Genomic DNA, 26,449 nt, shown 5'->3' on the forward strand with positions numbered 1-26,449 from the left:
CTCCTAAAATGCCGTGCCAGCTCCAGGACGCGTTTTGCAATGGTTGCTCAACCACAACACACATGGGGCGAGGGTGCAGGAGGGGCAGCTCACAGTCAGCTTGCATCTAAATGGGATTTATTTTAGATACATTTAATACAGTTAATTTCTCACCCCAGCTGCCACTTCAGAGAAAGGAGAAAGGGTGGAAGAGCTGGAGGGAGAAGGGAAAGGCTGGTCTCAAAGCAGTTACAGGCAGCCTGGACTAGTGATGCGGTACACATCGCTGGATCAGTGGTTGTCCTAATGCTGTGGGGAAACTTGGCAGCTCTGCTACCACTGTGGGCTGTTGAGACAAAGCCAGTGTGGAAACTTCACATGAAAAAAAAAAAGAAAAAAGGACAAATGCATTATGACAGACCCAAAGACAATAACCTTTTGTAATCCAGACAAGCTGGGCAAGCCAAGCCATTGTTGAGAATCTGAAAAGCTCCAGAGCACAGGAGAAGAGTAAGAATGAAGAAAAAAAAATGCTGCTTCTAATAGAAAACACAGAAAGTGCCCTGAATTTTAAAATAAATCAGTTCATTTTCCTGAGGAAATATCAGAGGACTAAGTTTCATGCCCTCTTACTAACGAAATCAGTAATTAAGAGTGTCTATTTCTTCCTAACATCACCTGAACCTCTCTACATGTACGTGCAAATGTCAACGCATAGTGAAGTCACTGACCAAAAAAAGGTTCAGACAATTGATCTTCTGCATTGTAAGTGATAAAAGTTTGGCAGTGTTTTAGTGTATCAAGCTCTGGCTGGCCAAAGCTCCATCTGACGTTTTCTAGAAAAGGAATATATATGCTAATTTATTCTCCATGATAGATTTCATCCTTAGAAACAAATGAAGAACAGACTTCGACCACTGTGTCCTGATGCACAGCTAAATCTAGGAATTAGAGAAGAAAATAGAAGCAAAACCCCTGAAGTGGAAAATGACCACTGTGAAACACCAGCCACCTCAAAGCATTGCCTCTGAGGGCCCATCAAGCTGGAAATCTAACGTCTTGTCCACAATCTCAACCATTAAAATTGACCCAGACTTTTGGATAAATAGAAACAGATTGCTTCTCCTCTGCTTAGGAGATCACAGCACAATATTAGATGGAAAACAAGACTCCCTTGAGCGAACACCTTGCAAAAAGCAATGGATCCTTATTTAGAAGGGCTCTGATTTAGATAAACGTATGGCGATAGAGCAATTCCCTCACCATTTTATTGTCCTGCGGCTAACAAAGAGGTAACTGGTGCACTACCTGTGGGATATGGAGCAGATAAGAGATTCAGATTTTTTTATTTAGGATAAAAAATGTAGCCCTCATTTTCCACTTCCAGCCAGAAGTCAAAAGGAACAGCAGGGAGAGGTAGCCTCATCACAGTCTCCGCATGCTTTTGCTTGGCACAGGCCACCTCTTTCTGGGACAACACTGAGCTGAAATCGGAGTTGAATTTTCAAGTCACATTTTAAGTATTTATTCCAGAATAACTGCTTACAGCTAGGCAGACTTGTGCTAAACTGGTGGTAATTTTTGCATTGACCATATCAGAATCTGTAACCGGATCAACATGTGTCCTCCACTTCAGGAAATTCAGAAGAACCAATAGGAAAATAACTCTCTTCTCCCCCTGCCACATGCTAGAGGTAACAGAGTTCACACACCAGTACTGAAAAACAATACATTGAATCACATCTGCCATCCATTTAGACTTACCCAAGCTTTCTACCTTACTCATTATTCTACATTTAAAATTTGCATTCCTTCTTATTTACCTTACTTCTAATGCCAAACAGGATTAGCTATGCAAAGCCATTCACCTTATGGTGAAGCGATATGCACAGATTCACAAATGTACCAACTGATACACACAATCATCTCTTTGTTTAAGTTTTAACCATTCCAACCCTATATTCATCCCAACATTCTGCTGGTGACTTTGACTGTAAAAATCACAGTAAGCAAAACTTCCACTGAGCTTTTTGACATGGCTCTCAAGTTCATCTGGAACCTCTAGTGTGCACAAATAGTTGTTTTTCCCTCTTCATGCTGTACTTGGTATTTATCAGCAACAAATTTGATCACTGTCATGCCCATTCATGTAAATCACTTAATTCTTTGCAAGCTCCTCATGGCCCTTCTTGTTATTAGGAAAAGAGCTGTGGTGTCACCTGCCAATGGGGAAACTTCAACCATTCTAACCTCATTTCCTTTCCAGACCACTAACCAAGTGGGGAAACACAAAACAACTCCCACAAACCTGGAGCAACTCTCTTTGCCTTCAAACCATGATGGAAGAATTCTGCTCTTACCCTCCCCTCTCAGGAAGTTCTTGGCCCATGATACTTCTGTAGCTCTCCCCCAAATTAGAATATTTTGTTTTGTGTTTAGTTTTTTTTCTTTTTTAATAGCATCTCAGATCTCGAAAAAGAGCTTTTGTAAGTCTATATGAAGCCATTCTTTACTGATGCTTTCGGAGACATTCGGGAGTTAATAGGAAAAACTCCCTTTGCAGAAACTGGGAGACTGTCTCATGATCTTCCAAATGTTTTGCTGTTTAAGTCCTCAGTTGATCTAATGTTCTCATTCTGTTCCTATTCTTTTGCTCATGCCTGTAGCCTTTTTAAAATGTGAAGTCATCATTCTCAGGGTGAGACTGCATATTCTACTAGCAGCTGTTCAAGACGATGGACAATGATGGCTATTCCCAGATTAACATGTTCTGTACAAACCCTCCAGACAATACTAAACTTAGATCATTATTCTGCCATTAAAACATCATTATATTTATGGTCTATCAAGTATGGGACAAATCAGGGGCATGTGGAGTTGCAGTTGCATGTGAGCATAAGAGTCCCCAAACCTACAAGAGGTTCAAGCTTTTTAACCCACCTACATTCTTTCCCTTCCTGAAAAGATATTTGCTAAGGATGCTAAAACACAAACAGCATGGAAGCAAAGACTATTTGCATATATAGGGACTTTTCCTTTATAGGTCACACACAGAGCCCTCAACAGCAAGGATTAGGGCTTCTCTAAGTGAGTGGGAGTCACTTGGGAAGGAGTCTCTTGAACTGACACAAAACAATGAAGACATTTAGCCAGAGACAAAAAACTCATCATTCTTCCTGTCTTCACTTCATTAAGTCAGTGCTGTCCATTTAAACCTTTTCATTTTAGGCTGGCTGTGACTTTTATTCAGATAGGCCTGTCTCTTAAACAATTCCTCAAGGGTTACCCAAATCAGGGGTCAGCTGCACTGGAGTATGGGAGGCAGTCTTCCCTTCTGCAAGTATTCCTTGGTGTGCAAAGGCATAACAGCCCACTGATCCAGATTCTATTAAAAGCTACTGCCAAGATAGGAAAGTTGTTTAGCTTTCAGGAAGATCCCTGGGCATGTCTTCCCCTTTATGTGTTTGCTCCGCCTTGAGTGCTCACACATTAAAATGAACTGAGGTCCTGGCTCTGGAGTGAGGTCAACTTATTTACAATGTTAATTTCTAAAGTAAAAATGTATCTGAAAGAAGGAAATACCTTTCCCTTTAGTACACAGGCATGTACCTCCGTGTTCAATGCAGTTTGCGCTAATTAAAGACACGTACAAAGCAGGCATTGGTTGGGGAGAAGGCTGACCCCATGCTGAGTAGAACACATTCTTACCAGCCAGTCATGTTGAAGTCACGGTACAGCATCTTCTTTCCAACTTCCTTGCGTTGCACCCTCCGTGGAAACTCTAAATGTGTGAACTCATTTCCCAGCAAGTGGGGCTGCATATAAGCCTGTGGGCAGAAACCAAGCCACAGATACCACGCGAACATCATAAAACAAGACATCATCTATTTTTAATGAGGTAGCATTACCATCCCTTCCCGCTCCCTTCCCACACGCATCCCCCCCCCCCCGTTTTTAAAAAAAAAAACCCTCCCCCCCCCCCCCCCCCCCCCCCCAGTTTTTAAACAAGGAAGATGATGAGCTCAATTTCAGCAAACAATGTGCACATACACCAGTTCTGACACTGCCTGGTGTCCGGCAGCAGTCTTACAGAGAGCAGTCCTCTTGCCCTCAAAATCCTTCACTTCTCTCTGCTCCTCAACATTTGGGATCTCTAAAGCACACCTTAACTGCTGATCCTGAAGGAGTTTGCAGGGCTCCATAAACAGTACACATCTCCTTTTGCAAGTCAGCGACCTGACAGAAGGGAACCATCAAAGGACAAATCCTCAAGGGAGCAAGCAGCGAAATGGAGGGGTGTGCATGGAGCGAAGCTCAAGCTTTTTGACTCCCAGTTCAGCTACGCCAACAATGCACACAACCTAATATTACTACCACACTTTAATTTTCACTGCCTTGAGAAAAATGTTCACTTTTACCTGCTCAGTGTGCTGCACCCCATCGCATGAGACATTGCAAATAAACACAAGTTGCACAGCACTTTGTTTTCTAAAAAATACTTCCTTTGTACAGAATAGACTTTAAGAAAAGCAGTAGCAGTTTTGTGTCACAGCTGCAACTAATGTTTTTGATGGTGTTAACATTTCAATACTGCTGCTGCTGCCCAGTCTGGTGTTGCTGCCCTGCAGACGCTGGAATGCCTCTTTGCTACAGCCTTGTCCGAGGCTCATGTCGCGAGGCTCTTTGTCCACCACACAGATTTTTGGTTTGGATTTATATACAGATTACCTGACACAATAGGTGAATCCTTAACCTCCCTGATTTTTCTTTAATATTTGCATGAACAAGCCTTTCCTCCTCCTTCCCCAAAGCCGCATTGTAAGTGAGTTCTTCTGAAGACAGTCAAATTGGCTAGGGAACTGAAAAAAGGTACGTTTCTTAACCCTTCTATAGATAACTTTTTCTTTATCCAGTCAGTTAAGGCGATAAAGTCTGTCTTATCTCCAGCAGCAGCTGCCATCAGGGCAGACCAAATGAGTTGGCTTTAGTTTGTGGGTTTGCCATAAATCTAGTGCTCATCAAAGGTGAGTGGCAGGAAGCAGTGGAAGCTCTTATTGATCTACCTGGCAGCTATCATGCAGATAGTTCACAATAAAATGTTTCCTGCATTTAAGAGCCAAGCCTGCTCCCACTCAATTTAATAGGTTTTGGATCAGGCTGAGCACATCACAGCGCTAACCTTCCATCAGCTTGTCCCCATTCCTTTTGCCAGACATCCTTCCAGAAAACACCTCGAGGTCAGATGAAACAGGGCTGAGGGAAATTGCTGCATGAAGCCGACAAGACTGGATTCTGCTTTCAAGAGGAGGCTTTCAAGCACATAAATATGATCTTGACATTGTGATCCCTTTCTGGAACAGGAGCAGTCAAATTCTCTCTCTGTATACAGTTAAGGGAATTACATTTTTTTCCTGCAGTCTACAATCAGACAAGGTCCCCTCCCCAACCCAAATATTGTTTTCAAGGACCCTCTAATTGGATCACTGCTCCTCATTACAGAAATGGTTGAGAAGCACTAGTGACTTTTGAGAGGTCTAGCAGTGTTAGTCCAGATGAGGTTTTCCATACTTCCAGAACTCTGGATTATTTATTTAGAAGTACATGTAAACTTTCTATTTTTATTTATTTTCATTCCAGTCCCAAAAAAGACCGAACATTGACAGAAGAGAGTTGGACTTTTTTTGGTATTTTTTAATTCTTTCTAGTCTATGATATTGTAAATAATGTCCATCTGCTTTGAAAGTGCAATTCAGTTCACTTTTAAAAATGCACAGCCTATCTTGATTAAATCATTACAAACCACTTCCAGCTAAAGACTACTGTCGCCTGCCTACAAAACAAGAAACCTTATTTAAAGCAAAACCTCATACCTGACACCAAAATGAAGTTATTTAACCTTTAGATTATGAGATTAGTTAATAGACTGGATCACAGGTCCAAAAGAAAAAAGTTACAGGCTTTTAGCATTTTCCCCCTTGAAAACAAGAATTTCCTTTATTGAAAAGGTAATGCGATTGGGAGAGACTGCATTTCATAAAGATTTACTCAGATGGAAAGTCTGAGGTCACAAGTGAAATAAGATTAATAAAGCTGGAAGAGTTACCAGTGGACTGCTAATGTTCAAATAAGATTTCTCTTCTGCAGCCAAGCCTCAATGCTTGATTTACAATCCAGGGATCTTAACTTGATTCTAATATTTTTGGCGTCAGTGGAACAGAGGGAAAAGAGCAATTTGGAAGCTTCTGGTGCCTGTGAACTGAATTCTTATGTGAAGAAATGGGGATTTTTGTTGGGGTTTTAGAAGAGGGTGGGGGAATTTTATTTTATTTTTTTTTACCCTTTCCTTTTTAACAGTTATTTTTGGTGCTTCACTGGTAAGAGAGAAGAACGTTCTACTGTAAAACTCAGCTGTGACTTCCAGTCAGGTTTGAGAACTGTTCTCCATTTATGACAAGGCAGCACTCTTCTCCTCCACCCTAATCAAACTGTGCTGGGCAGCAGAACCAGAAAATAAATGAAAAGCAACACTTTAAAAATCTACAGATCTTTCAAGTAGATATACAAGCAGACACCATGAAATCCCTTCAAGTGCTCAAACAAGAAACAAAAATGGTAAGTGAACTGACCACCAGAATTTCATCTGCAACGGGGCACTGTATTTTCCATTTTTTTTCATCTGTTTAGTGTCGACTTGCAAGGACCTCAGATCAGGAACACTGTTCAAAGAACTTAAAATTTAATAAAAAGAGTGACTATCAAACACTTTCTATATCCTTATGAGGTATGTTCTGACAACACTGTTATTCTGTGTTATGGAACAGGAATATTTTCCATAATTTTTCTTTCAGAAGCTATTAGAGTTTTTTGGCATAAATCTGGCATAGTCTGCATCATGTGTTTTTGGTACTCTGCCATTTTATGGTGTATTTTGTGTCTGGATGTATTACAATGACCATTAGTTGTTTAAAATGGAGTTCACTCAAGGAAATATTAATCACGTTTCTCTCAAAAGGCCATTTACTTCCTGCTGTGTTTCCTGGTGATCACCAAAGCAAACATGAAAATAAGACAAAACTAGACTTACACACTAGTGTGTCAAGTTAATTAGGTGGCAGGGAACACTGCATGTATCTTATCTTACCTTGACAAGGCTTGCTGATGCCTTTTCCAACTCCTCCAGTATGCGCCGCTCTGGGACATCACCAGCACTAGCAGCTTCACTGTATTCTGTGTTATTTTCAGAACTGCTGTTTTCCCCTACATCAACTGTATGTTACAACTGTACCCTCTTATCATATTGTGCCATTTTCTCCCATAGGATGTTCTGCTATATGGACTACTGCTCACAACAGCATGCACAGCGCAATGCATCCAGAAGTTCCACAAACTCAGCCATTATCACATGGACACATTTAAGCCAAACAGAGATCAAAACTAAAGGAGGTGGTGACAGAAGGAAAGAGGGAAGTGGGAGTCAAATCCATCCCTGGATTAGCCTCTCCTCTTATGACAGGCCAGCACCCTTTCCATAAAATCACAACTTCTTATGAAAGGCCAGTATCCTTTCCATAAAACCACACATCTCTTTTACCACAGCATTGTGCAATGTGTCAGATGGCCAAAGCGATCCTACACTGGGTGATGCAGGGAGCCACAAACAGACATCTGACTTGTAACTGAAGCACTGAACCGACATTTAGGAGATCTAGGTTCATTTCCTCTTCAGGCTTGGGTTCCCCAAGCATCCTTCAGCAGGTAAGGTAGTATCACTTAATCCTCACCTGAGCAATGAAATAGGAATAGGTCCTCTTTGAACCCATGCCTGTCTGGGCTCATGAACCTTTGTCTGAACGGTGCCAAACACTAACACAAAGTGGCTCACCGCCACCGACAGCCACCCAGTCTCTACCAGTAGTAAAGCTTGCACTGGTAGCAGCAGTGCACCATCTTTGGTCTGAGATGCGAACTTTTGGGGCACTGCCTGGCTATATGCATGGACACAGTATGCAGTAACACCACGTTGCCTTCACATGACATCATCAAAGTGCAACTTGGATAACTAATAAAAATATACCCATCTGCAGTACACTCATAATTCATTTTAAACATGTTTTCCAAGGGAATAGGTAACCAAGTCTATCCATTTACTGTTATAATTAGACTATCATGACTGAAATTAATAGTCTCCTCAAAAGATGAAAGGAAAATTGTCTCTAGCAGTTGCTGCCTGCACAACTGCTGAATATACCAGGGCAGTTCCCGGTCAATACCAGATTTTGTTCTCCCTTAAGATACATGGACTGCTCCCCCCAAGGGTTCTTCCTCAGGATACACGCACGGACACCCCCACACCAGTTACTCAACCTAGCTGCAGCACAGTTTTGTCTAAGACTAGGCTGCTCACATGACCTGAACAACTCATTATCCCACTGATTTCTTTGCATATGGAAATTAGGGCCCAGAAAAGAAGACCTAAACCAATGTCCTGTGTGGCCAAAGCAATCAATAGGCACTAAAGGCAGAGTAAGGCTCCTTTGCCCTTACAGTGGTAACAGTGCCTACTTTACGGAATGAATGCTCAGCAGCCTGCAGGCTGCAATACCATACCTTCCCTTTGCCTGAGCAGTAACTTCCCCACAGTGAACAGTATCTCTGCATTTACGAAATAAAATATTTATGCTAAAATGATTATGTGATGTTCTTCCTATTGTGCAGGAAGATCAGTGCAACACGTTGAAAAAAAGAAACTCATCTTTAACTGCAAATAAGAAAATAAATCAAAAGTAACTTTCAGATAAGAACAGCAGAAGAGAGATGTTGATGGTGCAATATACTGATAGAAGAACCTGGGGACAGCCAAGGTGAGTAAGGAGAATTATTTGTGATTTAATCAGCAAGACAGGTGCAACCTTTGGAGGGTAATTTTTATGTCAACCTTGTAAGAAATTTGGGGTCGTCTTTTTTTTTTTTTTTCCCCCTTAAAACACTAGAGTAAAAATGTTATTTATGGAATGTTATGTTTGAAATTATCTCTAATTTTGTTTCACACTCTTGCTGTCTTGCATGTATTTTCTTTGAACATGATACCCATAGCCCTGGCAAATTTGTTACATATAGAATTAAAATAAACAAACAGAGGTAAAGGAATTTTCCAAAGGAAACAGCAGAAATGCTTTTCAGATCAGCTGCTGTTTTCAAATACAAGCCAGAAAGGACATCAAAAGAGAAAAAAATTCCTTGTAGGTAATGCTTTATCTCATATTTCCTACAGAAGTCGCAGACTCCCTAGATACTGAAGATAGCTTTTATTTTAAAGGCAAAGAAATTACTTTAAATGTAACTGAACTGTAAATATTTCTTAGGCCTCTTTTCCATTTGGTTTGCTGAATATGAATACTCCCAAAGCAGTATTTCCTCTGAAATTTTCAGCTTCAAGCCAGTGAACCTGACTAAAAAACAAACGTGACAATTGCGGAAACATTTACAATTTTCCTTTAAAATATTCCACCTCCACCTTCAATCACGGGCATTTTGCCTAGTTTCAAACCACAGTACTTGGGCCAGGCTGAAGATAAGAGTCACCTTAAGACCAGGGAACGCCACTAGCCTTGGCCTGTCCACCTCCTGTCAGGCAAAGCTGACAGTTAGCCTGCCTTGGTTTAAGCTTAAATTTCTAAGAGGAAAAAGCAGGAGACCAGAAGAAGCACAAAAGAAATCTCTTGGCCACGTTAGGAATGACATTTTGACAAACAGACAGTCAACTTCAACCAACCAATCTGATCTTTGATGAAAAACTTAAGTAGTAACAGGATTGTTTGGACAAAATATAACACTGGGCATTTTGACTTATGTTTCTTGGTCAGCTTATCAGACAACACAACTTGGTGTATAAAGCATCCCACATGTCCTCAGCTAGTCACCCTGTCCCAGCATTATGGGTGCTGTTACATTAAATAAAACTAGTCTTTCTTCACCCATCCTATCCTGCAGCTACTAATGCTCACTGAGATCACCTCTAAATTGGAGATCTTTTCGCTGATTAAGACACTATTGGCATACTATTAGAGCAAATTAATAAAACCCTGCAATATCATTCACACACACACAAAGAGCAGTCTGTGGTACTTTATACTGTCACACAGTAAACACTGGGATGGACGGAAATACCTCTGTGGCTCGTTAGCTGTATGTCTGAGCTCTCATTACCCAACACCAATGAGATGCTGAAGGTCTGCAGCTGAACAAGGTACACAAGCACAGCCATGCTAATCAATGGCCTTCATAGAAGAGATAAGACTCCACTCATCAGGATTTGCACCACCAGGCTTTTATCCACATTTGCTGATGGCTAAAAGACGTACGTGGTCAGTCAGTGTTCAGTGAACGCATGGTCTTTCACTGAGCCACTGTAACTCAGTGGCATGTGTCTGAACCTTAGATATTACTGGGCAATGCTTGTCATCAGTAGCACCTCATTTGGTCCTCAGGTCTCTTACCAGATACTGAAGTCGCTGGCGTTCAGTCTCTGGAGTGAATTCTGAAGACATTGGAATGACTTCACCATTTCGGATTATTATAGCCCTGTAATAGTAATAAAACAGCATCAGTACAGAAAAAAACAAGTAAAAAATCCCCAGAAAACCAGAAGGTAGTCACACTCTTATTCTCTTTGGAGTCACAGTAAAATAAAGTCATTTCTTTTCTACTGAAGTTGTCAGCAGAACAGGATAATAATTCCTGCCCTGCATCCTTTAGGCTGGATAACAAAGTATATTTGTATATGTCAAGTTCATTTCAGAGCTCACAAAAACATCCAAGCAACAAAGGCAAGAGTTATTTCAGTTGATGTCTACAGGGTATCCTTATTAAATGAAATGTAGACACCCAGAGGAGATGCTGCAGAATCACTGATTGTAGAACAACTCCTTGCAGGTTTTAATCCCAGTTGTGGCTGACACTGTCTAAACTACTGGCTTCAAATGACCCATGCAAGCACTTTCCAATTATTGATTGGTCATAAGTTGTGTCAGAACATTTCTACTCCAACAACAAGTGGAAACAGCAAAGCAAATCCTGTTTAACACAAATTTAACTAGTTACCTGCTGAAAGACAACAGCTAATGGAATGACTATAGATCAGCCAGATTTCACATGCACTTCTGCAAACAGCAGAGAGGAAATTCTCTGAAACACCTGCCTGTTGTCTCTTAACAATCCACTATGCTGCATGCAAAATACAGTTTGATTCTTCCCTGGTGTAATGCCATTTGCTGAAACACAGTCAACAAGAGGGAAGAATTTACCCAGTATTCCTACCGCATTCTGCAGTCATGTACTCACTCAGTACTGTGTTCTTTTATATTTCCATTATTTATGCAGCTCTGTAAGTACAGTAATGCTTGGTGCTTTCAAATTGCTGGATGACCTATGTATCATCCTAAAGATTTTAATGGCTGTTTTGGAGCCGTTTCTCAACCATCAGCAGATTAATTCAAGTGTTTGGACAGTAGCAGTGCACCAGCTCTCCTCTTGAATTTGCACAGAATTTGTTGTAGACAAAACAAGCAACTGTCACCTGGATTCCAGTTTCTATATGTTTTAAATGGTCTCCTTTCTGTGATCTTTTAATCCTGTTGATGTGATATTTACGAGCTATCTTACTTCTCTTGATAATTTCAATTTGCTGGCATTGATCCTACGCCAGGTATTCTAACAGTACTGCAATGCAATCAACAAATATAGTAGGCATGTGAGACTGAAAACTTAACCTCTAAATTCAAAGCACAGCCATCCTGAGAAAACCAGCCCAGGTACAAACCAGCTTTGTAAAATTAGTGGCACTGGATAACTTTCCAAATCTTCTGGATATGATGTCGGACTATAATAGTGTCCAAATGATCATTTATTATTGCCAGTATGCAAAAGGAAGGAGCATTATCAAAAAGAAAACGAACTGTTCACATTTCTGAGATTCATCTGGTGAAGAACAGAGAGGTGCAGGATGGCACTACAACAAGAGAGATGGGAAAAAGCTCTAGTGATGAGGGGAAAACAGCTCTGCTTTGACAGATAAATTTACCTGGACTTTCAGCACTCCCTTGCAAATAATCCTGTGTAGAAATTAGAGGTGGCAAGTGTGCAGCCTACATACCTGGTCCCCCATTGCTACAATTAAAAAGAATATTGTGTGCTTAAAGCGAGACAGACATGGTGGTTGTAACTCAATAATTTCTTACAAAAAATTTGTGAAGAATTTTTGGTGGAATTTTTTCCCTTTTATGGGATCTGAATACATTACGGGGTTACAAAAATGCTGGTCCAATTAGAAATAATAAAGGTTTGCTGAAAATTTTTCTTTTGGATTTCTGAGACAGTTATTTAAAAATGAACTAAGAACAATACCACCTTTTCTCTGCAAGGACACCTTCACTGTTATTTTTGCAATTCCTAAGGTATTCGGCTTTAAACAAGACTCATTTACTCAAAGACAGTGGACAGTTTTTATAACCTTTTCATATGTAATTTGACTCACTTGGGTAGGCCTCCATTTAAGGAGACTGCAGGTTTTGTATGGAGCAAGTACTCTGGCAACAGTCTAGACTAGACTGATCAAAGGAGCTGATCAGACACTAACCAAATTTTACACACAAGTTTAAGAGAGTCATAAGGGATCTACTGATCTTGTGCTTGTCTGAAAGAGCTAATATAAAACCACACATTGATGTAACTGCTAGCACGTCAGGCTAATTTTCTAATTATCCTTTGCTTCCCCTTTAATCACCATTTCACAGGAAATCCATATTTTAAAGACCACTCAGACCAGTCTGGCATTCACCTTTTTCTTTGTGCACACTGACATACTTCCTATATACGTTGATAGCTATCGTTCTCACTTCTATGGGTAGAATCGGGCCCTGAGGGACTCACATCATATAAAAAGCAATTCAGAGGCGAGTGGGTCAACTTTTCATGGCTCAACTTATTTTCACTAGAAATTGCAGCCACCTGGGATGAAAAGCACAATGCAGCACACACAAAAAATATCTTTGGAGGGTGGGAATTAGAGGAATGCTGTTGATACCTGATAAAACAGAGCCTCAGTTTTATGTTTTTCATTAATGTTTTCAGCAGTTGGACTTTATTCAACTTGAAAGTTACAGCTGGTCGTAAGAGTCAAATGATTTGATCCGAGGAATTAGACAGGTCTAGATATGAGTAATGGGGGGAACGCAGACATACACGTACAGGTCACTGGTCTGAATTCAGTGGTGGTGGGCTCATTATCCTCTTACCAGGCTCTTTACCGTTCTGCACCAGCTGCTTAGCCGTTTCATGTCAGCAAAGGATATTTCTGACAGCCCAAGTAACAAATACAGACACATTCGTCAGCGGTCTCAGTGGAGAGGCTGGGTGTGAAACCCTGTCCCAAGAGCCACTCTGCTCAGTGGGATTTCCCCCTGTGATTGAAGAGGTGCCAAATCGGGCCCTAATTGGGTTTAGAGACTGAACTGCCCTTTCTGTGACCTCGCAGTGGCAGAGCTGCCAAGCACCGACTGAAGGCTTTTCCCACCGAGCAACCTCCAGAGCCCTGAATTCAATAGCCCAAAGTCAATAACTGCTCACAGGGAGGGAGCCCGGCTGACGTGGCGGCCACGAACAACCGAGCAACTGCTTTTAGACTCACTTTATATGGTCCTGCAGGAGAATTAATTTTGACTTTATGCTTCCTAATGGAGTAAACAGCAACATGGCAGTACGTGAGTATTGCTGCTTCTGCTATGCATGAAAGATGCACATACACAATGAAATAGTGCTTTAAAAGCATTTAGCTCCCATGCACTGTGGAAATATGAATGTATTATTTTATATCAGAATACAGCTGTCCTATTAAACTGTCAGAAATAGCAACATAGGAAGCAAGAAGAACTCTAAGAGATGCAGTGCCCAGAGAGCATCTGATTCTGCCATGTTAATAGCGACATTTTAATTTCAGCCACACTGGCAAAACACATTACAGCAGAGCCACAGGGCGAGCCTGCCAAAGGCAGCCGGATGATTCATGTTTGCAGAGAACACATCAACACTAACCAAATACTCTCTGATGGCAAGGTTGCTTCAGACCCATAACAATCATTAATTTATATCACCAATGAAGTAGTAATTAAAAAATAAAAGGTTTTTTGTCAGGATAGGAAATCAGGAGTCACAGATCTGCAGCCCCCTCGGTGCACTGCCCTCCACCTTCTATGGCTCTGATGCCCTCTCTACATAGCATTATACACAGCGAGCAAATAAACAGGAGAAACTGCTCTTAAGTCTTGAGGCCACGGAGGCCACTAAGTCACTTATTTTGATCCCCTCTAAAAACAAACTATAGATTTCCCTGAATCCTCTCCCCTCTTTTGAACCCATCTCCCCACCCACAGGAACTACAGGATCGTACTTGCCCTTGTGTTTCAGAGATGCTTGCTCTGCACGACAAAGTATGTACGTTCCCTAACCCAGAGCTGGTAAATATTCACAGAAAATAGGAATACACTGGGAAAAAAAGTCCCCAAAACACAGCTGAAATAGCCTAAAATGGAAGAAACAAAAATCTGATTTTGTATCTCTCTTCTGGCCACTTCACTGAGTGTTTTCTGATGCCAAGAGGCCATGCCCTGAACAACTAAATGTTGAGCAAGAGATGTGCCAGCGCCTCTGTGCATACGGCAGGACTGGCAGTCACAGCAAATCCTGCAGTGGGCTACAAACACTCAGTCACATGTAAATCAAAAGCAACATCAGGAGCCTAAAAGGCTGCACGTAGATCTACAGAAAATACTACATTTATCTTTTGAATTGACATAACTGTGTAGTCCATAATAATCAGCTAAATGATCTTTTGAGTATTTCAGCATTCACACACTGTATTCAGATGGTTATTTTCTGTATTCAGATTCAATACTTTAAAACTATATTTGGTGCTTTAGTATATATCCCCTTCTAAAATATGTGGTGAATGAAGCAACAAAAGGGTAAAAATCTTCCACTGTGTTGTACTGCTTTTCTCACACTCAGGATGTAGCAACAACACTGGCTTAAGGAAAATATCAATATATCAGTTGCTTTTGCATTTTTAATATGGATAAAACAGTCACCTCTTCTTGAATCAAGGAGGGCTTGTTACATTTTCTTTTTTTTTTTTTTTCCTTTTGTGGGGAACACAATCATCTGAGAATTGCACAGCATCCTTTCTGAGTTTCTTATGAGAAACAAACAGGGAAACTCATACATTTTAGAGGAAGTTATTGTTGGTTACTCTCATTTAATCATACAGAGAAAGAAACACTTTAGTGAACAAGGTCAAAAGTGTAATTTCACTGCTGTCATGGGTCTACTGGGATTCTGGTGTTCAAAACAAAGAGGCATCTCCTACTGTTAGCAGTGTTCAGGGGACACCCTGATTCCATTACACACTTTTTCAGCCAAAAATTATTTGAAACACAACATTAAACTGCATATTTCTACAACAGAGGACAAAAATCTTGTAAAGGTGACAAAGAAAGACTGTTTAGAAAACCCTTTTTGACAGCATTTATGAATTGCAAGCCACAGGGAGGATGTATCCATTTTGTCAAAAGGTGTTAAGCATTGTGGATTCCATACAGATGAAGCAGAAGTGTCTGGCCTGCCTGAAGAGGTATTAGAAATGTGTCAATGTAAAAGAAAGACGGATTAAACTGACAGAAAGAATAAGTCAGGGTTTTATTACATTCAAAGGGGAACCAAACAGTAGATTTTAATTAGGTGTGTCACAAAATAGCTGAGGAAAAAAAAAAAGTAAATCCTAGAGCTATGGAATCAGTGTAGATGGATACTTGTTTACTATGGTAACTAACTGCATATATTTAAAGAAGACAAGGAAGAGCAATGCTAATGTCTGGTGAGCTTCAAACCAGTTTTGTTTATTTACCTTTTCTTAACTGCTAAGAAGTGAAAAAAAGAAGTGATTATAAAAAGATTTTTTAAAAACCCCACATTTCTCCCCTCTCTATATCACAGAATCACAGAATGGTTAGGGTTGGAAGATCGTAAATGAAATACTGGAACTTACAGCCATTACGCTTACTGATGACTTTTAATACATTCAGCCCTGGCACCTTGGTTTCACTTACTACAAACTGAGTTACTCTCCCTTAGTCCCATGCAGACTCATTTCTCAATGTTTCTATAGAATTCAGGTGAACAAACACCTCACTGCACTGGCAATAGTCATGGAACTATAGTGCAAAGCCTTTAAATTATTTCCTTAATTTTATGAACTAAGGTAGGCTGGGGATAGTGAAACAAACCATTATACAATGTTTAGCTGGCATTAAAACAGGTCCCAGCGATGACATATCCATCACCATAAAACTCAGATGTGAAGGCAGCAACCTTCAGCAACACCAATGTTAAAAAAACCCCTGTCTGCCTCCCACCTGTAATACCAAAGAGATGTTTAAAAAATGCCCCAACTCCTACTCAGCATCACTACCAAGAAGAAAACAAGCAACAAACCATGGAGGGGGTAGAGCCAGTTAAAATTGCTTCTTTCCTAATTTTCCATTTGCTGCCACTCAACAGTCCTGCCACCTGGTTTCTTTGCATTTTTCAGCACAAACATCAGGCTGTCCACAGAAATATTGTGAAAGAATAGAAACGCTGGATCATTGTTCTTTCAGCTGAACAAAGCCAACGTTAGGAGGGAATGCACTCTCCCTGCTTGTGGCTCTTCCTGTGACAATGCAGTCTCATGGTGTATGTCATGGTTAAGGCAAGCTGCTCGGACACATTAATTCATCACTTGGGGGAATTTCAGTTCCCTCAAGCCAATAAAAGGTATGAGAACTTGCCTTGGTGAAGTATTGCATAAAGGCAAGTTTGAAGTAATTTCCTACAGGAGTGTGCTTCGGTGTTTCCTGCAGGAGCAATGAAGAACCCTCCCAAACTTCTGCTAAGGCCTTTTGCAGACTGCCAGCCACTCTGGCTGCTCCACGGGTTAACGTCTCAGCAGCACAACCAACAAGTACAGCCCTGCTCTGCAAGGACACCAAGTAGGCATCACCAGGTATTTCTCTGAGAACTTCCTCCTGCCTTTGAAAAGAAACCAGGGAAAGAAATAATGAAAACCAGTCCCTGCAAGAAACCCTGAAAGTCTTCTTTCAGAGGCACCTACACGCAGGAGAGCTGTTCCTGTGCACACACATGTAGATCTTTACATTGTTTCCAGTTTCCCAGCTCATTTGTATTTACATTTCTAATGCTTATTTAGTGATTCCTGTGGAGAAGGCCTCTGGGCAAAATGAGGCTGCTGATATACTCTAAAGCCACTATTCTGGTGGTCTGTTTTTACTAAATTAATTGTATTATTTTTTAATAACGAAACATGAATGGGCAAGTAGAAGCTGTTTCTCAAAGCAAAATAATATTCACAGATTTCCATGGAAGGGCTTACTCATCTACACTAGCATCTGAGCCAGTCAGCACCTTCCTTACTGCCACCAAAAATAACAAAAATCTGAATTTTTAGAACTGATCTCACATTCCATCCCATGTATTCAACTAACAATTTAGTAAACAGCAGTTAAAGAGATTTTTTTGTTATTGGAAGCCTCCCTCTATTGCATCCAACAGTGAGAAGCACTTGGCCCTTGCCAACATTGTAACTAAGTTACTTCAGTTGTTTCTGCATCACTACCCATTCTATTTGGAGAAGACACATTGCCTGGTCATTTTTGTCCCATTCCTATGGGACTCTCCTGTAAATTCCCTGCTCTAGTTTTGGTCCTCAAGTGCATTGCTTGTCTGATGCAACCTAAGTATGAATTTATTATTAGCAGTTGTTTTTATTAACAGTGTTTCATTTTAGGGCTAATTATACTTTTTTTTTTTTTTTTTTTTTTTTTTGTACTCCTACCCCATCACTAATGGGATGGCACTGGCTATCTGTATGTGATTTTTGTTTGTTTCTTTAATCCAGAAAGTAACTTTTGTTATTGAACCAGTGGTGACTTTGTATGTTTACATATGCACTCCTAGTATTGTCTGCTCTGGTTACAGGAGCACTGAACCCAAAGCCAGTGAACCAAACTAAAATGCTCTGCAATTAACAGTGTTTACTTTCCTGTTGGTTTACATCTGAACCCACAGATTTTTTACAGAGGACTTCAGCTGGCAGCCAGGAAGCCATTACAAGCCAGTTCATAGTGAGTTTACAGTGACAGTGCTAGCAGACAAAAACTGCCTGCCATCGGTTCCAGCATCCTCAGGTTGGAGATTTGCTGCTCTCAGCGGATTCATTTTGCCTGTGATGATTTCAGCGTAGTCTTCATTTGAACAGAGCTAAGTCCAGGGTTGCAATGATGATACACCACCACGTTTCTGTATCACGGTTGAACAACATGCCACCAATTACTCAGGTCGTGCCAGGGAAATTAACAAAGTGCAGTCATGTCTCTGTGGCCAGCTCTGAGCTTCAGGACTGGTATCTGTGGAATCAAAGCCTTTTTCCCTGCTGTCCAGGATATCACATTAATCTCCAGGACGAGTTACTATGGCAACTAAACCTGGGCTTAGTGGATGAAGGCATTGCTGTGCAAGTCGGTGTTTATTTTGCCAGTAATATGGCTAGGATACAGCTGACCACGTAAGATGGAAGAAGCACGGATTTTTTTTTCCCCCTGCTCTTCACTGTCTTACCATTGAGAAAGTCAGAATGACTTTTAGCACCTAAAGCATCACATCTATTTTGATCTCAGCTCTTCTGCTTAATGCAGTGGCAGTTGCAGGATATTGGAACAAGCTGGACCAAAAAGTAAAAGCAGACTGAAAGTCACACTCTCTGCTCACTCTGCATCGGTGAATTTTTACCCAAGCCCTGCTTCATTCACCCACAGAGAACTGAGAACGGAAGGCCTTGCTAAAAGCCCCAGGAGCAGTGTTAAACAGCATTGCATGGCTGCTGCTGAGACTGAACGGCCTGGGCTGCCTGGCAAGCTCACAGAATTCAGGGGATTAGAAAAGCTTTCCAACACAGTAGGGACCATAGCAGACTTGAAACATTCACCATGCAAGCCTGGAGTGCTCCCCTTGGCCCTCCTCCCACAGTATGGATGGGAGCTGGAGGTCCAAGGTGCCCAGCCTGCTTGGGGTGCCTTGGCCCTGGCCCTGTAACACTGGAACGAAGAACCTGCAGGTCTCTCTGTGATCGGCTACAAAGCCACAGATTAAAAAGATGGTTTTGAGCTTAATGCACTGCACTGGGAGATCTGGATTCTGATATAATTGCTTATACCACAAACTGCCTCTATTAGAGGTCACAGGCTCTTTATGCATCAGTAAAGTACTGGTGAAAGTGTGATGAAAATGACATCCCAGCACCCACCACCTATCTTGCCTCAGACACTATGAGCTCTACAGACTACACGTGCAACATACATACAAAGATGTTATTACATTCACCAATAAAAACAGGCGGCAGGGGATTTTTTTTTTTTTCTTGCAGTGGCAGCAGCCAGCTTTTTTATTTTGCCTGGGTTGATTAGTTTGTTTGTTTTTCATTTTTTTCTTTTTGTTTTTTTCTTTCTTTTTTTAAAGGCTGAAAACCTAGGAGAATTAAAGTTAATAAAATTCACCACTCCTGGAAACTAATACCAAAGAACTGTGGCTTTCCAGTTTACTGATACTACTTGCATAGCCAATATTCCTCTTCTTTCTCATAAACTGTAACATAAGGACTTCATGGATACATGATGTCTGTGTGGTTAGGACCAAAGACTTAACTGAATGTACCACTCACCAAAAATGTTTACAATCGCTTTGACACCTGCTAGATTGCCATAGACATTGCTAAGGCATGCACTCTCCCAGGAAAAACAAGAGTTTGGAGAAGAAGCAGGACATTTGTTTTGTCTTCAAAAGCCTATGAACATTTACTGCCAAATTAATAATTTCTGCCAAGTCAGTGCTGGATATGACACGCCAGTATCCTGCAACTAGTCATCCACCGATCGCATGAAAACACCCTTCCTCATCCCTGCACTTTGAGTGCAACAACTTATTTCTGATCCAACACCTTTTCTCCACACCTCACTTAAAGTGTTTCCTGAAGTGCCTCCAAAAGCTTTACCCAGCACAGAATCCTGCAATATCTGAGGTTGCTGCTATTCCTATGAATCCTGTGCTCTTGCTTCTCCCTGCAAGGAGGCCAGGCAGGAGGATAGGAGCAGAAGGGCTTTCTGCAGGCCTGCAAGTCAGGCTTCTAAGGAAAGGAAGCAGGGTAAACAGAGAGATGGGACTTGGCCATATCTCCTGAGTGTGACTAAGATGCCATGCTCTCTTCCAACATTTTTGTCTAGGCAGGATCAGACTTCTCCACCTACCAAACTGCAGTCAGTGAAGGAGAATGTGTGTGGGAGAGACTTATTTCATCTTGAATTCAGTCTCTCCTCACTACACAGGCTCCTGAGTAGACCAGGCTTAGGTTATCTGTTGCTCTGAAATGATCAAACATTTATTATTTTCAAGTGATTCAATCAAAGAATTAATAATAGTCTAAAAAGCAAATGTGTACATCAGTTGGCCAAAATACAATCCGTAAATGTTGCTCTCGCCTCTTGGGAGGCATCTCTTGACGATTTGGAGGAATGAGAACTTCAGAGGACGAAGAGGAGTCACCACAGATTGCCTGGTCCCAGGGTGAAAAGGCTCTGGGTGTGGTTCAGAGATTTGCAGCTCTTTTTGTCTCATCTTTAGGAGGAGACAGGAAAAAGAACGCTTTTCCAAACACTGCAGACTGGAGAAGCTTAGTAACTGAGTTAGTCTTTCTTCTAGAGACCTCTAAGTACTAAGCATGAAGCACAGTTATTGTTGTTTATGCAGACACAGATGTAAGGAGACAGAGAGGGCTCAGGCAGACCACTCAAGGAAAACAGGGAAAATAGACACCATTTAGACTGGAAGACGGGTAGTTAAGAAAATCAGAAAATTAAATTTCTTAAAAATCCTGCAAACCAAAGACTAAAGCAAACTAGCTCTACAATAGTAGTATGTTAGAACACTTTTTGGTTTCCACCCTTACACAGTGTTAGCACGTCTGGCAAAAATCACCCCACTGGACTGCCTTGAAGAAGAGGTCAGATACCATGAACCACAAAAATGGGTCAGAATCATCAATTCTGATTTCTCAGAAATTTTATTTAAGCTACAGTACCAGTCAGCAGATGTGTGGCCGTTTCCATGCCCCTCTCATTTGCTTCATAAAAGCAGATTAATACCCCAAATTTGACTTCCTACAATGAGAACTATGCACAAGGGAAGCAGCTGACAAGCACCATGACACAAAAGAAGAGGAAGTATAAATGTAGTGAGATTCAAAACAATCAGCAAATCCAGAAAGAAGTGAAACAGTAAACAAAGTAGAATTCAATTTTCAATCCACTATTTTATTACACCAGGAGAAGTCAGTGTTATAAACACACTCTCCCACAGCTGGGCACCTGAGGCACCAATGATGTTGCTTAACCTGGACCAACACGGAAGTGCCACAAAAACATTCACTCAACCAGCTCTGACCATTTAACAATCCCAAATGCCTTAGCATTAATTCTACACTTGCAAAATGGAGGAGAAAATCTATTCTGAATATGAGAATATATATTCAAGCAGAGGGTGAATATGCCCTGAAAACAAAAGCACAGGGAGCAAAAGCCAGGAGGCAAAAAGATAATTAAAAAAAAAAAAAAAAAAGCTAGTGAAGCAAAGCAAAAAAAATCCAGTGACCCTGCAAGTCTGTGAAGCCTCTAAAACATCAGGCTCTTTGCTTTGATCCCGTGTTCTGCCAATAAATCAAAAAAGACCAAGATTTAGTGAGTGTTTCAGGGCTTATGGAAAAATAAAATCAACTTGTGGTGTTCTGCTTCTTGTATAATGATAAAAAGCAAAGGTACCCTACATGGCTCCAAGCACAGCACAAAATGGCAATGCCTGCAGTCTCCAAGCAGCTCCTTAGCCAGACAATATGAAAGCCAGAAGAACACTTGGACCAAAGATAGTTAATATGATCATACGGCACTACAGTCACTGTAGTGATATTGGGCAAATATTATGTTGCATGAGGCTATACAATAATTGGGCAGTAATCAGTAAAAACATTAAGACCCTGTTTTACTACTGCTTCATCACTAGCTATAAAACAACATCCTGATAAAGAGCATAAACCTAAAAAGAACCAAGATTAACAAGGCATGTTATGGCAGTTTAGAAGTAAAAGTCACTTTAGCAATATAGAATTGAACAATACTATTTAAAAGAATGAGCAGAGAAGATTTACTATTCCTTATTAAAAAAAAGCAGACCCTGCCCTAGTTACCATAGCGTATATGTCAAACTGGTAAGTAAAGCACAGTGCATCAATGCTCACCAGAAAAGCACTATATATTGGACAGCTGACTATAGCTCTATCAGTCCCTAATTAGATAACCTTGCACTGACAATGCTAACCACTGAGAGGTAGAGGGAGAGAGAGAGAAACAGAGAGAGAAACATTAGAAAAAAGCTCTGGCCAATATTCAGACATGAATTTTGACTGTACAAGTAGGTATATTTATGGCAGAGTCCAAGAATGATCAGACAAACCACTAGAGAATGAAAGCAGCTCCCTCCAAGTTGTTTTTATCAGGCTCTGAATACATCACCTCATTTTTAGTAGGGTTCTGGTATCATGTGCAGTTAATGTATAATTATTACAGAACTGTGATTGCATCGTTAGCAGAAGTTTAATTATATCATTGACATTAGTGATGCCATAACATCATGCTCAATAATAGTTCATAACAAAACCTACAATTAGCACAATTTTTCTTCCCTTTTGCACCAACCGAAAGTGTTCAGCTTGGAGAAGCCTAACAGTCCATACAGAAGCAAGCTAGGGCTGAACCTGAAAGGATTGCTGGCTGGTAATTTAGTAATATGGTAATTAAAGTCTTTCATGATGTAATTACACATCAACTACAAAAGGACAGCTGCTATACAACACTGCCAGGGTACATGGCATGAAATTATTAGATTTGGGAAGCTTTGGTGGTTAAACTGAATACCACAGACATAGGTCTAGAGGTGTAGCTGGCATCACATAGCACATTATTATTCAAGTCTCACACTCGGCGTTTCCTTAGTCTCATTATGATAGTAACAGTTTGTTGCACATACCTTGGTCCTGTGACAGCAGAGGCTGTTCAAAACCCACCTTTAAAAACTTCTACTGTTTTGAAGTTGCCTGGAATTAAAAGAGCTAACCCTCTTCTGGGCAGAGGCAGAACAAATGAGGTTTGCGTGAACCCAAAATGTTTATTTCCCACCCCTGCAGCACAAAACCTCCTCTCACAGACTCTAGTCGGTGGGAAATGTAGCTCGATTTATTTGCAGGCTTTTTCCAGTGGGGGAGCGGAGAGGGGAGAAGGAGGACAGAGAAGAGGCACAAATGAGTAGGTAAACCAAAAGAAATTAAAGCTTGACTGAAGAACTGGGTTTTGGCATCTAGTTCCAACAGCAACAAGCACTAGTCCCCTGTTTGGGTGAAAAAACAAACACCACCCTTATTCTCAAGAGCAGACAAACATTTTTTTAAAGTAGTTTCCTTACTGTATTTCTCACCGCCCTCATCTGGATCTGTACAAACTGCAAAATTGACCATGCAAGGCATGAGACAGCAAAAAAGAAACATGTTTTCCCAACTAACGAAAATAAAACTTCTTGGCTATGTGACTGTGCTCTTAAAAATACAGGAATGCACTGTGCACCCTGGCAGTAGGTAGACAACCTCAGAGCTGCTTTTCTAAGTCCTAAAATGCCCTTTCAGTGATGAGGAGCAACTTGGCTGGTTTGCAAGAGCTGCTTTTCTCCTTTTCTGAAACTTGGGAAGTGGGGATTTGGTGGGAGAGAGGCCCAGATCAACTGACCTTCTGCACTTCAAAGCTTTTACTTGGTTGAGCTGGGAAAATCTGGAAGTGGGTTTATTTGAAAAAGTGAAAGATTTTGGGAATCCAGAGAATTCTCCTCAGCATGAGGAAGGTTTCCATGAAGTCAATTTGGAAAGTGCAAAACCAAACTATTTTGAATCTACAGAGATCTTGTTAACTACAAGATGCAAGGAATGAGTAGAAAAATTTGAGTCCTGGTTTAAGCAAGACGCAATCTTGCCAATGGCTTCTCTTGTAATTCCTGCTCTTCCTGCCTTTCTGAAGAGACACTTTTGATGGGTTTTGATGAATATTCAAAGCCTATTGAAGACTTAGTGGCTTTAACTACAGTGGACCCTTGGGTTAATTCCAGATTACCACCAACTAGTTTTTCCCATTGGGTGTCAGAGACTGCAATGGAGCTGAGGCTGCTCTCAGGAAGCAGAGGAGGAATCCTGGGGGAACTGGAAGTAGCCAGTCATTTAAGATCTCTCAACTACTCAGAAGTATGTCCTGCATGGCCAATTTTACACAGCACACTTTTAAGAGACAACAAAACAGTTTAGCCAACCCAACGGAAGAGACTCAACTGTACTTCAAGTATAATAGCACAGGAAAACATGATTATTTCTAATTTAATGGCAAAAGAGATCAAACTGAGTGCAGCTAGTGGTTCTGATGGCTAGATAGGTGGTCTACTCAAACACGTTTGCAGCTACTCTCTGTGAGGATTCATTTGACGCAAAGAAGATTCAAATATATCACTTGATAAGATGAACTGGGTGAACAATTTGCAACATAAACAGCAAATCAACATATTAAGAAGAATCACCAACATGAAAAGAATAGGAACTTTATGCACAAAGGACTTTTCTGACTTTCTACACAGTTTAGAGCAGCAAGAGGCAATAAAAATGTTAGGTTTAAACTAGAAAACATTTTGCGTTTGACTGTTCTCTGTAAATACATTGTGCACACACGGTACAAACATGAACTGTGTGTGCAAACCTCAAATAGAAATGAATAACCATAGCAGTCTTCACCTGAAGACAACGTAGTTCAGTACCTCTGCAGACTTAAATTTCTCAGCTGCTAACTAAGAGAACACAACAGCAGTCTGTATCATGTGGGGAACAGTTCTCCCTGCCCTGTTTATGCAGACCATTGCCAAAAGAAACATGTGAAGGTCTGAAGTCCTGCAAGAACAGCCTCATTGTCTCTCTCTGATGGTGGTATAGATAGATAGTGAGAGAGAGGAAAAGAACGCACATGAGAGATTTCCAGTATGGTCCTAGCTTTAGCTAAATCAGAAGACAAACTTCTCATCATGAGTCTTCAAGCATCCAACTTCCAAATATAACAAAGCAACAACTCATGAACCAAGGATTCAGTTCTGAAAAACGGACAAATATGAAAGCTAGAAGAGGACATAGTAAAAATCCTAACCTGTGACAGCCCCTCTCCCTCCCCTCCTCCCTATTGCAGTAGCAGCAGTTGTGTGCTTACAGATTATTACTTTGAGTTACATTAAAATCTGAGAACCAGGTGGCCTTCCAAGACTAAAGCTGATAATAGGAGCCACAGGACTTACTACTGAGCCAGTCCAGCCCTACCAGCTGTTCCAAATGCAGTCACTTTGTCAGTGTTCAACACAGAATTCTACTACACACCCAACATCTCTTCTGTTCCAATGGCTCTTGAGTGTCTTTCCACTTTTCTGCAACCATCAAGTCATTCAGAAACTGCTACAGGGCCAGAAGTGTTGTCAGCAACCACCACTCGACACGATACCGGAAGCCTGTCACTGCCATTTGCATTAATTTCCATGAGAACCGTTCAGTGTCCCCAGCCAAGAAATAGAATCCTCTTGTGATACTGTTTGCAACTAAGGAACTTGATAACACCAGCTCTGGGGAGTTTGGGGTGAAGGAATAGTTGGGGAGACACCATATTTACTCACCTGCTATCACCAGCATTTGCCACGTAAAGCTTCCCCAATAAATACATCACCACAAGGGCTGTACAGCCGCCAGAAATATTATACACAGTCCTCTCTCGTTCTATTTGCAAATCCTATGGGAAAAGAAAACAAGATTTATAGAGACGGCATTGCAATTGATGTTTTAGAAAATTAAAATTCCACCAGAAAAAAAGAAAAAAAAGGAGTCTTTCTTAAACTATGTGTCATGCTGGCTTTCCTTACTGTTGCAGCTATGGCGACGTAGTCAGGGAGAAGAATGGAAAGTCAAGGAATACCTATAACTTATGATACAAAGATGTTCAGGGAAAAATCAGGACAGAAGATTGTAAAATTTCAGGCATCAAGGAACAAATGGCAACTCTAAAGGATGCAAGGGAATTTGCTAAGGAAAAAGCACAATGAAGGCAAAGATAAATGTAGCTTAACAACAAGTATCTGGTAGTATAATTGGAGAGTGCTTTACATAGACAGCAAATAATTAATGAGACCTAGCTACGACATGAATAAC

General features: G+C 40.9%; 1 protein-coding gene across 1 annotated transcript in view; it reads right to left on the reverse strand.

The window, feature by feature from the left end:
* The window catches only part of PPM1H (protein phosphatase, Mg2+/Mn2+ dependent, 1H), a gene marked incomplete at its 5' end in the record, with an annotated part of 49,519 nt that extends 23,486 nt beyond the window's left edge, over window positions 1-26,033 (reverse strand). Inside the window, 3 exons of the mRNA XM_010083612.1 lie at window positions 3,688-3,806; window positions 10,476-10,560; window positions 25,921-26,033. Of these exons, the coding sequence (XP_010081914.1) occupies window positions 3,688-3,806; window positions 10,476-10,560; window positions 25,921-26,033 (317 nt within the window). The remainder of the gene's footprint in view (window positions 1-3,687; window positions 3,807-10,475; window positions 10,561-25,920) is intronic.
* Window positions 26,034-26,449: the final 416 nt, after the last annotated feature.

Source organism: Pterocles gutturalis, unplaced genomic scaffold, assembly GCF_000699245.1.
Source record: "Pterocles gutturalis isolate BGI_N339 unplaced genomic scaffold, ASM69924v1 scaffold685, whole genome shotgun sequence".
In the NCBI taxonomy this organism is placed as follows: domain Eukaryota; kingdom Metazoa; phylum Chordata; class Aves; order Pterocliformes; family Pteroclidae; genus Pterocles; species Pterocles gutturalis.